The 16839-nt window shown below is 39.6% G+C and overlaps 1 protein-coding gene across 6 annotated transcripts in view; it reads right to left on the bottom strand.

Annotated features, from left to right (window-relative positions):
• RPS6KA6 (ribosomal protein S6 kinase A6) overlaps positions 1-16776 on the bottom strand; it is a 36243-nt gene extending 19467 nt beyond the window's left edge. Inside the window, exons 1-6 of one of the 6 annotated variants that reach the window (XM_017742581.1) lie at positions 16603-16776; positions 9050-9109; positions 5287-5403; positions 2578-2659; positions 1724-1804; positions 1157-1236 (exon numbers count right to left, since the gene is read on the bottom strand). In XM_017742581.1, the coding sequence (XP_017598070.1) occupies positions 1157-1236; positions 1724-1804; positions 2578-2659; positions 5287-5403; positions 9050-9109; positions 16603-16620 (438 nt within the window). In that variant the 5' untranslated portion in view covers positions 16621-16776. Of the gene's footprint in view, positions 1-1156; positions 1237-1723; positions 1805-2577; positions 2660-5286; positions 5404-9049; positions 9110-11906; positions 12393-12420; positions 14616-14761; positions 15632-15755; positions 15807-16602 lie in introns of those variants that run through there. The other 5 variants (XM_017742595.1, XM_017742571.1, XM_008641537.2 and 2 more) reach the window with 5 other exon arrangements.
• Positions 16777-16839: the final 63 nt, after the last annotated feature.

Genomic DNA, 16839 nt, shown 5'->3' with positions numbered 1-16839 from the left:
CTTCCTGCTATTCCAAAATTCTCTCTGTAATTAAACATCCCATATCAAAGCAGAGCCTGACCTCTTTCCTACCTCCTGCTTCAATAACCTGGGACAAGTCAGTCACTTGAAGGTTTTAACACCATTTTAGCTTCCAGATTGATTAATTTTGAGCTCAATTCTTAGACATAATGACTGTGTTACCAAGCTCAGCTTTTAACAAAATTGCCTTTAAATTCTTCCTTCTCTTTTGCCTGTTCCTAAAGTAAAACCTTTCTTTTTTTATGAAAAGTATATGGGGGAAAAAATTCTCTCCTGGCCTTACATACTGGGAATAAACAACCTCCTCTGTGCCATAAAAAAATCAGTCAGATAACACAGTTTTCTCATTTAAGAAAGTGGCTTTTCCTGTGCTTTGGCAGTATAAATGGATTTACAGTGGTGAAAACACTGAAAACCTCTCTTGCTGTGAAGCTGTTGAGAAATTGCCATTAAAAATTTAGATCTTTATAAAAGGTTTGCCAAACGAAAATAAAAGTCTTCTAAACGTGTTCATAACACTTAAGGTAACATGCAATAAATATTTGATGGCAAATGTTTAAAAAAAATAACAGCCTGTAGCTGTATCCCATTCTCTCCTGTGAAGCTCTCCCTCCAGAAAACAAAAATAGGAATGAAAAATTCAAGGTCCAGTTGTGTGCCAGGGTTGGATGGAGGGGAGTGGGCTCAAAAGCACTCCCATGTTCCCACTCTGTGGGATTCAGGATGAGCATTTGGATTGCAGCACAAGGCAATTTTACAGTGCAGCAGAAACCTCTCAGGGCTGCAGGATTCCAGGAGCACCTAAGCTGACTAAGAGCATGAGAACTACACATCCCCTTCCTTCAGTGCTAAATATTCATTTACTTCAGTTGTGTTTCCAAGCAACAAAACATTTTTAGACAAAAGAACTGTACTTTGCAGATGCCAAATTAAAACCTGGGCTACTCATCAATACACACTCGGGTTTCTTAAGGATAGAACAGAATCCAGAATATGTAAGGAAAGCCCAACCAAGTTATTAAAAACTTCACTATGACAAGAACTATGAGGGAAAACAGGTTTAGAAGCCAATCTTGTACCAACAAAACCCAACCCCTGTCTAAGAGTGAGTGGAGATAAAATTTTAGGTACTTACCTCTTTGGATAATCGTGTGAATACATCTCCTCCCCTGAGAAAATCCAATATTAAATAGAGCTTCCCTTCAGTCTGAAAGGCTTTGAAAATAAAAAATAAAAAAGTAAAAATCAATGGTTGTATGACAAAGCTACAAAACAGATCTGAATGCTTTTACAACTAAGAAATTTCAGTCACAGGCAATACTTTTGTCGTGCAACGGAAATAATTCAGCAGCACACGAGGTAATTTATTGAATGATTCCTTGCTTCTTCAAAGAAGAAAATCTTAGTCATGAGAGATGATTAAAATAATGTTCTTTTATTTCTCCTTTGTCAAACAGGGAAACAGCAAGAATGTCAATTATTGGGGTTTGGTTTAAATCAATGAAAAGTGCAAAATCTCTGCAGAACTTGTAAGACTGTTCCAAATCTTTAACTTCAAGAGGGCTTAACCTAAAACTTTTATATAGATGAGTATTTACATTCCTTTTTTTTTTTTCCAAGTTGCTAGAACCTAATGTGGAGCCTCCAAAAGTGAGACTGAACAAGAGCAGCTGTAGGCAAAGAGAAAGGAACCTGTACCAACCATAGTGCAGTTTGACGATGAACGGGTGATTTACTTCTACCAGGATGTCTCGCTCCATTTTGGTACGGACTCTGTCCCGAACTGGGGGAGCAAGGGAAACAACCCAGTGTGAAACAAATGCACTTGGTACAACACAAACACAGCAGAAAGGCTTTGCTGTCTAAAGGAATCTCTTCCCTCAACACCTTTTTAATGTTCTCCCAAAAAACTCATTCCCTCAGACAGCAGAACTCTGGTTTGTTTCTTGCCTGCCCCAACTTTCTTATTTGCTTCATTATACTTCTAGCACATCCCCATATTTTTTCATTATCCATACTACTTTCAAGGAAAAAAGCACCCATCTACATCCAACTTCAATTTTTGAATTAACTATCTGTACTGAATATACAGTATTTTTAAGATTATTTTCTCCTCTTTAACAGTAACAGTCCTATTTACACACAGTGGACTCGCACCCATTCAAGTGGCTCCTGAAAGCCAAAACACTGAATTAAATTGTTATGGCTCCTGAACAAGAGAATGACTTCATTTTAACCACAGCAGAGTTCTGACTTAACAAAAGACAAAAGGAAAACTGTTTATGAAATTAACTTGTTTTCATATAATGAAAAGTCTAAACAGAATTAAATAATCCAATTTTAAACTTTGAAAGAGCATTTCTGACCACATAATTAAAGCTACCTGGCCAGGTTTAAAATAACACTTAAACATGAACTTACAAGTTACTCTAAAAAAAACCTACTGTCAGAGAAGAGTTATGAACTCACTGACAAATATTTAAGACTAACAAAAGCTTTTAAATACAGGTGCACTAAACCCCATGGTCCAAAGTCTCAGCTGAAAGACAAACTTACCTTTTAAAGAAGCTTTTTTCAACACTTTCATTGCATAAAGCTGCCCAGCATCAGGCCCAATTATCTTCCTCACGAGGAAGACCTGGCAATATAAAGCCGATTTTTAAATCATTGCAAGCTTGGTAATCAAATCCAAACTCTCACAAAGCATTTGCAAACCTCCTATTAATGTCAGGCAGCTTCCAGTGCTCTGCTGGAAGTACTAAGCACACGCCTTTAAAGGAAGAGCAAAACTGCATTCCTTGATCAGATCAGAGCTGCAGCAACACCGAGCTCTCTGAAGCATTGCATCGGCCATAAACTTTGGATTCTTTCCTAGTTAACTAAACAAGTTCTTACAGAAAGATGTTTCTTCCTATCACTTTCTTGGAGAATGACACTTCTGCCTGGTCTGCCACCCCCCAAGAGGTTTTTGAGGTTTAAGACCCAAGTCTCAAATATGAAACATTCATTTTATTAATGAATTCTTGTACAAGTGGTGAGATGAAAGCAAGGAAACCTCACCATTTAAGATCAAAGCACCCTTTCCCTCTGGAATAGCAACTCCAACAGGTTTTTCTACTTTTTTCTCTCCAGAAGAGTTTTAAAGATAGATGGGATATAACTTGACACTGAGAAAAGCATATCAGATAAAATACTGCAGTACAAAGACATGGAGCTACACTAATTTTTAACCACCAGATCTTCCAATTTACAAATTGGTTTGATATGTGCTCCTACTTCTAAATTGCTGTTCTTGTAACAGCAATTATTAAGTTATGAATTATTAGGTTTAGCTGCAAAAAATAACATACAAGTCCCAAGAGAAAGCCAAGACTTAACCAAAATTGCCTCTCTGATCTCACCTTATCCAGACTTTCATTTACACTAGATTTATTTCCCTCTAGAAATGATATGTATTTTTTCAATGATCTTACCAAATTTTCCACTCTAGAATCAGAAATTCAAGCACCATCATGACTAAGTTGTATAGGGTTGGGAGAGGTGCTGTTTTTATTTTAAGCTCTGATTAGAAGAAAAATGCCCTCACGTTTCAAGGTTGTCTGGCTTTTTGTTTTGATAAGTTTTGCCCAATAACTGACCTACAACAGTACTCTCCTATAGGTCAAGAGGATAGAAAATAGTAAAGGGAGTAACTTGAACACCAGTAACTAAGAAAACAGCTGTAGATGAATACAATCCCAATTATAAAATATTAATAATAAGCACATAGGAATATTTTAGTCTTAATAACCAACAACTTGTGAGAACATAAGGAATTCATGTACAAGTTACACATTTTACTCAATAAGGCCCAAAACAGCTGAAAACTACTGCAGCACCACCTATTCATTTAATTTGCAGACAAAGCCTCGGTAGCCCCACATCTGCTTTAGAAGGCAAACAATTCCTCAACGGATGAAGAGACAACTTCAGTTAATTCAGGAGGTTTAACCCTTTATTTCTGTGGGAGTGTAAAATCTTGCACTGATGTCAAAACCAGGCTCCAGCAATCCAACCCTGTGTTTGCCATGCCCAAAGGAAGGACCCTGGGAGTAGAAACTGGCAAGAGAAAACACCATGAAGGCAAAGCCACTGATCTGCCTTGTTTGTTTTCTCTTTTCAAAGGAAAGCAACAGAGACAGAGACTGAGCTCAGGTGTGCAACAGGCACCATGCAGCTCCTAAAGCTGCTTCCTGAAGCAGGCACTGCCAGCTTTCCAAAGCTCCAGAGCATGTCTGGCCAAGCTGGTGGGATTCCAAGCAAGAGCATTCCTTAGGCTGGCAGAACCCTGAACTCTGGGAAGCCAAATCTGAGTCAGGGCTGGCTGTGCCAGCTGTGCTGAACCCTGAGGTAGCTTCACACGTCTCAAGTCAGGAGTAATAAATATATGGAGCTTTTCAGGCTCTGACAGCGAGAAGTGTGTGAGGGAAACCAACATTACCAGGTAAAGAAATGTTTCTGAAACCTCAAAATATTAAGAAATATTTAAAGTCTGTTCTCTACATCATCACTGATTCACTCAGTGCCTTCCTAAAGTCTATTTCTGCCTCTCTCATTCCACTCTATGCAGAGGTTTCTTCCTGCCTAGAGACACACACAGAACCAGCAGAAGAACAGGAAAATGGGAACATATGTAAGCTGATTGACTACTTTTGATGCACTGCAAAAGATGCAGTTTGAGTTTGGTTTTCAAAAATTAATTACCTCCTTATACACTAGGATTAATATTTCAACTACTGTATTTCAACACAGTGACTGAGAGATCAGATTTTTAACTTCATTTCTGCAAAGTGACACATTACAAAAGGAAAACATTGTAACAAAAACCCTGCCATATTTCTTCTCTGTGCCCTCTGAACAATTAGAGTCTTTTAGCTGCAGATCACTTGGTAAATACAGCAAAATAAAAAACATGAAATACATTTCCCAGGCTATTTACTTTACTGTTACTTTGGTTCAAGTTCCAAACTGCCACAATCAACTCTTCTGTAGCTACATAAACACAGATTTTGTGTCTTGAAAAAAGCCAAACATTCCCAGCATGTCAAGTCCCATCATTAAAAGACAAACCACCATTTCCTTCAGAAGGTTCTGTCCATGGCACTGGAGGAAGGCTGGAAAAGGATTCAATTACTCAACACATTTTCAAACATTCCCAGCAACTCCACTGGCCACTATTTCCCTGTAATGTCTGGACAGGTCTATGGAACAAGTTTATCATCTTACCTTCCCAAATGATCCCTGTCCAAGAACCTTAAGTAGTTCAAACTGTGCTGGATCTGCTTTCTCACATCCTTCTTTCACGTGGTGTGTAATAGGAATTTCTTTCACACTTCCTTCATCCTGTGATTTCAAAGCAAACAAAATACAACAGTGAACAGGCCTGCAGTAACTAAGTCTTGCTAAACATGCATGTAAATACTGGGATTTTTCTTTGTTTAGTTCTATTTTAATAAAATATTTGAAACTCTAATATGGCATAAAGGAAAATTGTTCAAATGAAGAGCTCTCCCATCTATCTTTTCTTAAATAGACACATCTAAAATTTCCAAACTGAAGGAAAATTCTCAAAGAATGTTCATTTCCCTTTGCCATAAATATTCCAACTGCAGAAAAGCTGGATTACTTTACATGAAAGAAATAAATGTACAGATTTTTAAACCAAGACTTCTGTGCTTCACCTCTGCTTAGCAGCTTTAGTTTTCCCAGTGATTACTCTTCTCATCTTTCCCCTTCCTGAAATAAGTCTTAATGAAAGCCAAATTGAATTTCATCATTTGAGGTAATTATTGCTTTTCACAGCAGCAAATAATAACTCTGGTCATCCATTTGTAGCTGGAGGAACAGGCAGCATTGGAAGACCATAAATAAGATATGAGTCATCTTAAGGACTCTGAGAATTCTTGCATCCAAGAGAAGAAACAACTCTGGGGTGCAGAGCTCCTGGGAAGATTATCCTGTGTGGGGACCTCCTTGAAACAGCCAAGGGTAATTCTGAGCTAGGTGAGTGATTTAATGTTCTCTTGACTTTCTCATGTCCCTCTCATCCTTAGCAGAGCAGGGCACGGCAGCGCCAGTTGTGAAAAGACAAGCGTTCCCGATGACAACAAACCCATGATGGATTGCAGCTTTATGGTGTAAGAGAAGTTTCTGAGAGCCAAAACAAGCAAGGTGTCAAAATAAGCACCCTTGAAATTAAAAACTGAAGCCTCCAACAGCAACCTGAGCTCGCAGGGGGAAAAGGAGCAGCACCCTCAGCCCTACCAAGAATATCAGTATTTTGTACACAACCCAGTCACAAAGGAAAATCCCATCTGATTTGCAGTACTTCATTTTTGGGGCATCAGATGATTATCAGCTGCCTTCTATCCTCTCTTCAGGTCTTCACTTTGAAAGCTTCTCTTAGCAGAGACCAGAAAAACAGCCAACCAACGTCCTGTGAGTTACTGCCCCTCAATGAGAAGTGCAAACAGAACCAGGAAAGGACCTGAGCACTGGATGAAACAGCTGGGTTTTGGAAACAATATCATTCTATAGTCAGGTGAACTTACTGTCCAAGATTGTGCATTAAAACTTCTAATGAGCTTTATCACAGCTCATACAGAAGTACCTGGATGAAATTCTTTAATTGGTTTTAGACAAATTCAGAGCAGAAATCTGCTCATCTGAATTTGTACATACTGTAGTAATTAAAGAAAAAAAAGAAGCAATCATCACATGGCATTAACTGCTTCTGCCTTAATTGCTTTGCTTGTCCAGAGGGGGAAAGAAAGAGTTCAAACAAACATCTTGGTATATTCCCAAACTGCAGTCCAGCTGTTACTGCACACGAGTCCTTTCCCCTCCCCTCTCTCTTATTTCATCCTCCCTTCTGGGAAAGGCCTGTTTGTTCTGCCTGCTTCCCACACAAAGGTGGGTATTAACACCAGACACTGCTGGAAAACAAAGTTAATTCTGTAATTCACATCCAAGCTACTTTATTTCCCTCTTTGGTCACAAACCCCCAGCTGACATATGCTGATGACACACTGTAAACATCCCGGCTTCCCTCCATCCATCCACCTTGGTGACTGTGCATTTCTCTACTCAGAGGAAAGATACACCTATCTTTTCATTTTCCTTTACTTTTTAAACACATGCCTAATTTAAGGCACGTAAGAACAGCAGCATTCTGAAGTCATCTGATGACAGATGAAAGCAGCAAGTTGTCTAATTACACACCAAGTTCTACAACAGACTTAATGGTTGCTTCTTCCTATGAAATATGTAAATACTCTATTTAGAAGCCTTCTTTCTTCCCCATCCTAATTTGTATTCCTTAACACCGTGAACCTTTGCATGAGAAAAGCTCTTTAAGAGTTCAGCCTCTCCTGTGTTTATCACCCACCTCGAGCCATTAGCCTGTGACATCACACGTGGTTGCTGAGGAGACTGAGAGGATTTCTAAATGTGAACTCAGGAGAGAAATGTTTTCCATGCAAATAAAGACTAACTCGAGACGGATGAAATGAGTTATTTTTTTTATAAAGTGTTTTATCTTCACAAAAGATGTCTATATAATTTCACTTACTTAACTATCATTAAAGTACTAAAAATTGGAATGACTGAGGTATAAAGAGACCTCTTCATCATTGCCAAGGAATGAGCACACAGAGCTGAGCAGCTCCAAGCCACTTTCATTTTCATTTCTACTTTGGCCTCCACGAACTGCAAATTTGATTATCTCACTTTGTGTTCTGCTGCCTGAGCAGCAAATTTCTTTCTGAGCTGAAGCACCAGCTCCCACTGAGTGGCCTTGCACAAGAGGGAACTCTTCCCTGCTCCCAGTAGGTTCACCAGGAGCCAAGGAGCCAAAGGAAACACCGGGATCAGTTATGCCTTTGCCACGGCTCCCTGGTATGTGGCTCCAAGCACCTGAGAGCCCAGCAACCTCCTCCTCCTGGTTCAAGAGCAGTGGAAAACTCAAGACGATCCACTGCTCCTTTCTTTGCTACATGTGAGACCACTCTGACACTTTAGTTACCCACTCCACACCAGGAAATGTCCAGGCACCACATAGTTCTATGCCCAAGACTTCATTCTCCAAATCCCATACTTATAAATGTTATTGTAACACAAAGCAGTTGTTACAACTGGTGACAAGATGTACTTATTGCAGAAACACAAAGCAGGTTGGGTTGGAGGGACCTTAAAGCTCATCCAGTTAGATCCTCTGCCATGGGCAGGGACACCTTCCACTATCCCAGGGTACTCCAAACTCCTGGCCTTTGACACTTCCAGGGATGGGAAGTCCACAACCTCTCTGGGCAACAGATAGCTGACACTCTCTTTATGACCCTGCTCAAAAATACAAGGATGAGTGTGTTGAAAAATGATGGCACATATTTCCATGGGAAGCCAGGCATTTCACCACACACAGGATGAGCCTGAAGTTTAGTCCAAGGTTTAGCCAGCACACAAAACACTCATCTTCAGCACCTCCTAAACAGGCACTGGACAAAACCCATGCTCAATAGGGGCTTACCTGGGATAGTTCTACATAAAAGCAAAATTAACATACTGATGTACACATTAATTCTGTTGAAAACAGCAGAATTAACTACCTTTGAGCTGAAGGTACAGCAACTACACCAAAAACTACAAAGGCAGAAGAGCTGACAGTGTAGCAAGAGCAGCATTCAGCCCTCTGTATGAGAGGCTCGAGGTCAGCCTGAGCATTTCTGAGGTTGAGGGATCAAATGCTCCCTGCAGCACACAGAATCTTTCCATAAAGCTCTGCCTCATGCAGCAGATTTTCCCAAACAAGGCACTTACAGTCCCTACCCAGGTACTAATTTCCAAAACCATCTTTGAGACTCAGTCTCCTCAGATAGTGTTCAAATAAAATGATGGGTTCCGAAGTTATTAAAAAGCAGGGAATGCATAAATTTTGCTTCAACAGGAGATCATGCTAATGAGTGGCTGAAGTGAACAGGTACCAAACACTTACATGGTAGGAATATGGTTCACCTTCTTCCATAGGCTCATCTGCCATTTTAAGGCCATTTAGCTGGAGAGGGGAATGCAGAGGGAAAAAAAAAAAAAGAAAAAAAACTTCATTAAGACCAAGCAATTTCAAATTAACAGAGTTCATAATTCAACCAATTTACATTTCAGAGCACACAAGCGAAAACTGGTGGTGGGGTTGCTCTAATTTAAAGCTGTAGTTTCAAACAAACATTACTACTCAACAGTTATATTTAGCATCTCCCTTATGTATCATTTAGCATCTCCCTTTGTAAATGCCATCATTATTATTATTATGCCAGTGTTATTTAATTGGGATTAATTTAAAACTCCTTTAAAAGCTACAGATACCACCCCTACAAGATTACACTAATACAGAATTCCTCAGTTATGCACGAAACTTATGCTGTAGATGCTTTTCAGAAACCTACTCTTATAATGAAAATTAATTTAGAGTTTAAAGAGAAAAGATGCAAAAGTGATTCCAAGCCTTTTTGAAAATACCAAGTCCACGGTTGCAGTAAAAAAAAAAAAAATTCAAAACTTAGTTTAAGCACTCCCTAAGTCACAAATAATTCAGAGCTAAAACTACACAAAACAAAAACCCAAAACCCAAAAATATGAAGGACATGCTCTGTTCAGACATGTAAAGCATTAATTAAAAACTGGAAATACCTGACAAAAACGGGTGAATCCCACTATGGATTTTGCTAGTAATAATTGCTAATTTATTTATATATTAATTGTTCAGCATCTCTACCTTTATGTGGCACAGGTCTCACACTAAAATATTAACTAGAAATAACATAAGAAAACTTCAACTTTTTTCCTGAAAACAGAAGGTGAACCAATTAAATTCTAGGCTGGGTAATGACTTTTTTTTCTTGTACTTCTGATTTTTTTTCTAAAATCCCTGCCTAAGAAGAAATGCCCCAGAGATTCCTCTGTTCAGAACCAAACCCAGAATCTGGAGGAACAGGTGGGGCTGCAGGGCCAGGTTTGTACCACAACTGTGTCACCCAGGCAAACCCTCAACCACTTCCACTGCTGCTACAGACTCCTGGTTTTGAGAGCTTTTAAGAGCTAATTCACAAATTAATGATTTTGATAAAGTTAAATCTCCAATTTTTGTAGCAAGATACTGGCACTTATTTTTGGACTATATCCTCACTGGAAAAAAAAACCAGATCAAGGAAATAGCATAAAGCTTCATTTATTTTCCTTCTACAAGTTCCTATTTATCCTAACTCAGTTTAACCAGTGGTGCCTCCTGCCCATGCCCATCTTTCATCTCTCATGTGTTGCCACCCCAACTCTAAAGGTCAAAAATCACTCATCCATTACCCTGGATCCAGAAACCAAAGTTATTAATTTGCAATGTAATTTATTTCTTTTTTTTGCATAAACATTTTTTTCCAAATTAGATACTGGGGGGGACGAGACATTCACTATGGCTGTTCCTGTATGAATTAAGTAAATAAATCAAGAAGTAACACCAAAGTTCAGCCCAGCTCTGACCTCCAACCTCATTTCCATGCAATTTCTTTTCACAATACCACAGGATTACACTCAAGTGTGAACCAATGTGAAGCCCACCAAACTTGTCCAAAAAGCTTATTTGGAACTAAACTAGGTTTCCACTCCAGGTGCTCAGAAATGTAATAACATTGTTCCTTCATGGACTTAAATTCAAAGTGATTTTAGTGTGCATTTCACTGTTTCTTTCTATAAATATGGGCAACATTTTCCAAGTTTTGTTACTTCAGTTTAAGCTCTGGAACCAACGCTACCAGCCAGAAGGGCTGTAGAAAATCGGTGTGTAATTTCTTCTCTGGTGTTCCTGACAACACCATGTAATGTACTTTCAACTTGCTGGCAAATCAAATACACTAAGCTATTGGACTTTTATGGCAGGTAATCATCTTAATTAACAATTTCCTATCATACACTTTTCCCATTCATTGTTGCTCCTTGGTTTGTGTTTGTTTTTTCCTGTCCAGTCTCTCTGTACTGATACAGACTGGGACACCTGCCAATTTCTAGTCCAAAGAATTCGATGTTCAAGGGCATGAATCTGCTTTTACTGCTTGATACACACAACTAAAACTTTTGCCATATTTGTTTGTGAAGCCTGGTCACTGTCCATTAAAAAAAAAAAAACCAAGGAACAAAAATCTGCAAACTTGTTAGAATATAACCCAAAGTCTGGTAGCTTGTTAAGTAATTCAGATAAAAAATGTCAGTGACAAAAATCAAATAATTACTGTCTTGTACAGTCACTTAATTGGCCAAGTTTCAATAACCAGAAGCTGGCAAAAATGAAAAGTGACAGTTAATGCTTATTTCCCACCTCTGTGGAAACCAGATACAAAATGCAGCTTCCACAGCCAAGTGAGGCTCCTTTTGGTGATTTAACCATGAATATTTATGCACAAACATATATAGAACAGAACTATTTTAACCTCTAAGTCATTACTTACTAAATATCTACAAATGCACAAATTTAATTTATTATTGAGAATTAAAAAGTACATCTCTATAAAAAGAGCAGGTGGAAGAAGCCATTACTATGACTGTGAAGGAGATTCCTTCATCTTCGAATCATTTTGCTGTTCAGTGCTGCTAAAGTCCTAGAATTGAACATTTTAAATATTAACTCCCATGAAAACACAAACTGAACTCAGACATTCAAGCAAACACTGACAACACTTTCCAAACACACATTCTGGAAATGACACAAAGTACCGCACGTTGTTGATTAGTACAAAATAACAAAAGAAACTATGTAAATAGATGAGCTCAAAGTTTAGGTCAGAGCACCTGGCAGGTCAGACACTCACTTTTGCAGAGGTGCAGGCTGAGGGACCCAACTGCCTCCCAGGGAACAGTGTGCCTCTGGATTTAAATAATCCCATGGATCCCATGACTGGGACCATCCCTATTACCTTGGGAGAATACCCAAAGGGCTTCTGGGGGCTGGGAAAAGGCTTAATGACTATTGCACATGTTTTTCCTCTGATTATTGCAGCAGAACAGAGGATTCCCAGTGTTACCAAAGATTTGAACCATCTGCCCCCCACATACGAAGGATGTTTTCACTGTTTGCATGGTAAATGCCTTAGGATTTGGTGGGTCTACAGGTTTTGGTTGAAAGAAGCCAGGCAAAAGGTCAGCAAAAATACCTAATCACAGGAAAAGCAGTGGAAGATGTAAAGCAGGTTCATCCTGCCCTGCTTTTACATGTCTTCATTGAGGCATTCAAACAGCATTAAAAAATGTCTAGAAAAAGCAGAACTGGGAATTTAATCATCATACTATAATTAGAAGCAAAAAGCAGTATTCAGCACCACTCACCTAAAGTCTTGTCTGGCTTCAAACAGGTAAAATTCTACCCAAGGATCACCAAGAGCTCCCATATCCTCCTTCCCTGGGCTCTGTTTGGGAAGTTACTGCGGTGTCCCCAAGACCTGCACCTCAGTTCTCCCACATGAACACAGGAATAACCAATTTCCTTCCCCACACACAGAAGGAATGCTTCAAATACTTATTTCAAAATATTTGAGTGGAAGCTTACATAGGAAATCCCAATTATGTCAAAAAGACTTTGAAAAAAAATATCCTGTCATGACAACCACATTTGTTCCTCATTTATTCTTAATTACATCTATAGTGAGTTTGCATCATTAATTTAACTAGCAACACATTGGCCTAACGAGTATTTCCTGAGATAGGTCTGAGGAATTTGAGGGTTCTGGGCACATCCACTCCCCCACCTGCACAAATCCTGGGCCAACCCCAGTCCCTCAATTCCCCCCTCAAAGGGAAGAGGCCTCGTAACTCCCTCACACTCTTTAACACACCAAGTAAAAGAGGGAGATAAAACAACCTAAAACACCTGAAACCCATAATCAATTACTAGGGAGAGCTATAAAGTTATTTTCCTGTGGCAAATAAATCATACATTCCAACAGGATACCAAACCTTCAGCAACATATAATTAGTGATTTTAAAAGGACATTTTGATCCTTCCCATTATCAGATCAGGGGAGAATTACAGGTGCCTCCAGCAAGTTATAGCTCTGACAAGACACAAAGCTGACCCCAAGCACAGCTATCACTGAATTAGCAGTGTTCCTGCCTGCGTACATAATCATAACTCCAGAATCAACGGGCATAAAGCAATCTCCAAATCATGTTTGATGGCAGGTAATTCTGGGAAAGGGTAAGATTTAAACTCGATGAAAGCAATGATTTCAAATTTTATTCTTAATGTAGTAAAGTACTACATAAATAGCAGAATTCTACCTATGATGAGCAGACAAATCATCCCATTCTTTGGATTTAGGGTTACTGTGAAGTGTCTCCAAAGGTATCCTGCAGGAAGGAAGGTGAGCTACCTGCAACAGACTCCTGGCTCCTTTCTGAGACTCAGAATACTACAGCAGATTCCCAAAACTAATTTCAGAAGTGGTATACAAACCCACCATCATTATTACTGTATTGCAGCACTTTTCAATGCATAAAGACACTCATTGTTTTCCCTTTAAGAGCATTAATGTGCATACTTTTTTTTTTTTTTTTTTAAAGGCAACTTGTTCTCCAAGATCTTTACAAAATCTGTACATTGTTGTGATGGCTGAGGGCACTCAGATTAGGGGCAAGGTTTTACTTTCTCTCCCTAACAGAACACCACCCGATTGTGGCGATTCTGAGAGATGCACAAAACTAGGTAGAGCTGAGTCATCCACGTCACTGCCAGTAATTACTCACAAAGGAGTTATGCAACTCCTAACACTGACAAAATTCAGTGGCCTTTGACAGACCGGGCTCAGAACGTGCTCCAGAGGATGGGCTGAAAACACTGGCCAAAATCAAAGATGTATTTATTTAAACTGGCAAAGGCAGCAGCTTATGCACAACAGCAGCAGAGTTCAGCTCACGAAAATGCCTTTTGGAAGGCAGCAACTCACAATGCAGCCCCGGTTCCCAGCCGAATACTTTAGTTTTCAGTCACTTTTTTGTTTCAGCCTTGTCTTGCTTGTCACAATCAGGCAATTAAGTAACTGGTTCCTGAAGTATTTATTGCAAAAATAAGTGTTTGAGACAGAGATTGCATTTATGCAATTCAAAATATTCACGTCTTGCAAACAGCATGTGCTTACACCTATTACACAGCTCCTTGTAAATGCAACCCTCCCTGTTCAATGGGCAGAAAGTGCCCAAATTCCCATATTCTGCCCAATTCCAACTATTTCTGCATTTCATCCAGCTTGGTCAGTAAAATGCTAATGTTTACTTTCCTGTTTCTTTGTAGACTGTAATTATATTTTAATAATCTACAACAGTTGATTATGATCAACACCCTTATACCTATTTTCATTACCATGGAAATATTTATTAATCCAATATCCAGGGGGAAAGAAGTTCACTGAATATTTGAAGCTTAAACAGCGCAACACTCATCCTTCCTACCTAGACTTAAGGAATTCCCAGAGTCACAAACAGCTTCACAAGTGATGCTGTCATAGGAATATAAACACAGGAACAGCCCAGTGCGCAGCCCCAAATCCTCAGCACTTCAAAGACCCTCCCCCCCCCCCAAAAAGGGCAAAATAATTCAATCCTGACTTTCAATAATTTCTTCCAAAAGTTCATGTTGTTCTTGTGACTTGAATCATGAAAATTTGTTTCCTACCTTCAAGATCACATCCTTTCCTTGCCAGGTGTTTTTACTCCAAGTCAACACAAGTGCTACTGGAAACGCACTTATTGCTAATAACATAATCCTAAATTTAGTCAACAAGCAGAGTCCTCAGAGAAAACCATTCCTCGGATTTTCCCTCCTGTGCCACAGCTGATGGACAAGAGCACCAGAAGGCACAAGTTAATCTTCAAAATAAGAACCTATTTCACAGTACCTCTGTTGACTGTAGTTCCAGCAAGGCCAAGGTCAGAGATCTCTCAGGCTGCCAATACAAGGCTGTAATGAGCTATACTTAATTCTATAAAAACTAAGTGGAAGTCCAAACGAAAATTTATTTTGACATAAAATACACCTTTGTTAAATCCCCACGCCACGTGCATGTAGAAATCCAACAAGTGAGAAGTGCAGCACATCCCTGAGATCACTTATAGGAAGGGTTATGACAACACAAGTATTTGCTCCTGTAATTTGGGAACTTCACACTCAACTTGAAGAAACTGGTTTGGCATAAATGGGCTTTAACTGCTGCTGGCCAAACCTAACACGAACACAACAAACACCAGGTCTCCTTTTAATCAGAGCACAACCAGAGGAGCTTTACACAGACCTTATGAAATAGTTCAGGTACAGACCTGAGGAAAATACAATTTAAAGAGCGACTGTTGCAAACAGTTGCCTTCAGATGTTACACACACACACAGAGCCCTTTCAGCTGGACATCCCCTGCCCTGTGCTCTGCTGGCACCCCTTGGTGGGGGACTTTGTCCAGCCAAAAAACACCCAGGGATGCACATCCCAATTCAGCTGCAACACTCCACACCTGGTTATTTTAGCACTCATATATCACGATTTCTTAATATTTCCTAAAGAACTCATCGACAGGACCAAGAAAGTTCTCAGACCTTCACTAAGTTTCATACCTCAGCTACAACATAACTACTTTTACAAACAATATGAACAAATAAGTCTTAATACTTTTGCTGACATTCAGATCCTGTAGCTTCACCAACATAATTAGGATTTCTCTAATATTAAGGTACAGAGACTGCCTCAAGTATTATTAACCATTAGAATATTTTTAAGTGTTAGAGTGTAGCAGCCATGGTATAAAAATGCATATCCAGTAATTATAGTACTTGGCACTGGTACTAAAAACCACAAATATTAAAAGCACTAAGAAAATTGGGGGTTTTTTCTCTTTAAATTTTTAACATGGAAAAAAATTTCAACAAGACCCTTTAAAGGACATCCTTTCACTCTTGCACACTTTGTACTTTGAGATGATTTTGCCAGACCCTTTTCACCTAGAAGAGTCTGGTGCACAACAGAAAGCAAGTCTGACCAGTTTTAAGCAGCTTTATTTAGATAACATCTTTTGTGCGTCTAACAGACCTAGGTGTAATCTTTTATTTGTCATAGCTGACGATACCTGATATGCAACTCTCCACTTCTGATTTCAAAGTGCAAGAGTTTTAATACTCAAGCACCACGTTCTGCTGAGACACAGGAATCGTTGTAACAGAACCAGTTTTACCTTTTATTTTCTTTTAAATTGCATTTGCTCCTTGCTGATGAAGCACCTCGAGCACTAAGCAATACCTCGAAGCCGTTCCTCGTTCTTTAACACGTTTAAGCATCCAAACCTCAGCCAGGCACTCCTGGTTCCCTCTGCTCCTTGTGTTTATGATAATCAACGTAGAGTTAGTTATTCAACGTTTAAGCATCCAAACCTCAGCCAGGCACTCCTGGTTCTCTCTGCTCGTTGTGTGTCTGATAATTAATGCATAGTTATTCCACGAGAAGGCAAAGGGACCTCCGTAGTGACAACCTACCTGGATGCGTAGCCACATTAGCACGAGCAAATTTCCAGCAGAACTTAAAGTAACTTTTCACAGGAGCTACGGCCATAAAAGTGAGTTTACAACCCCCTGGATGCTACGTGGGGACAGACACCTGTGACACGAAGCAGCCGGGAGGCGACACAAAGCACCGGTCTCCCCCGGGCGCCGGTCCCGCTACCTCCACACGTGTCACGGCCCGCGCCCGGGGGGCACGGCCGGGCCCGGGGC

The sequence above is a fragment of the Corvus brachyrhynchos genome, unplaced genomic scaffold, assembly GCF_000691975.1.
Source record: "Corvus brachyrhynchos isolate BGI_N302 unplaced genomic scaffold, ASM69197v1 scaffold220, whole genome shotgun sequence".
NCBI lineage: Eukaryota > Metazoa > Chordata > Aves > Passeriformes > Corvidae > Corvus > Corvus brachyrhynchos.
The sequence above is the reverse complement of the archived record's forward strand: the minus strand, read 5'-3'. Positions and strand labels throughout refer to the sequence as shown.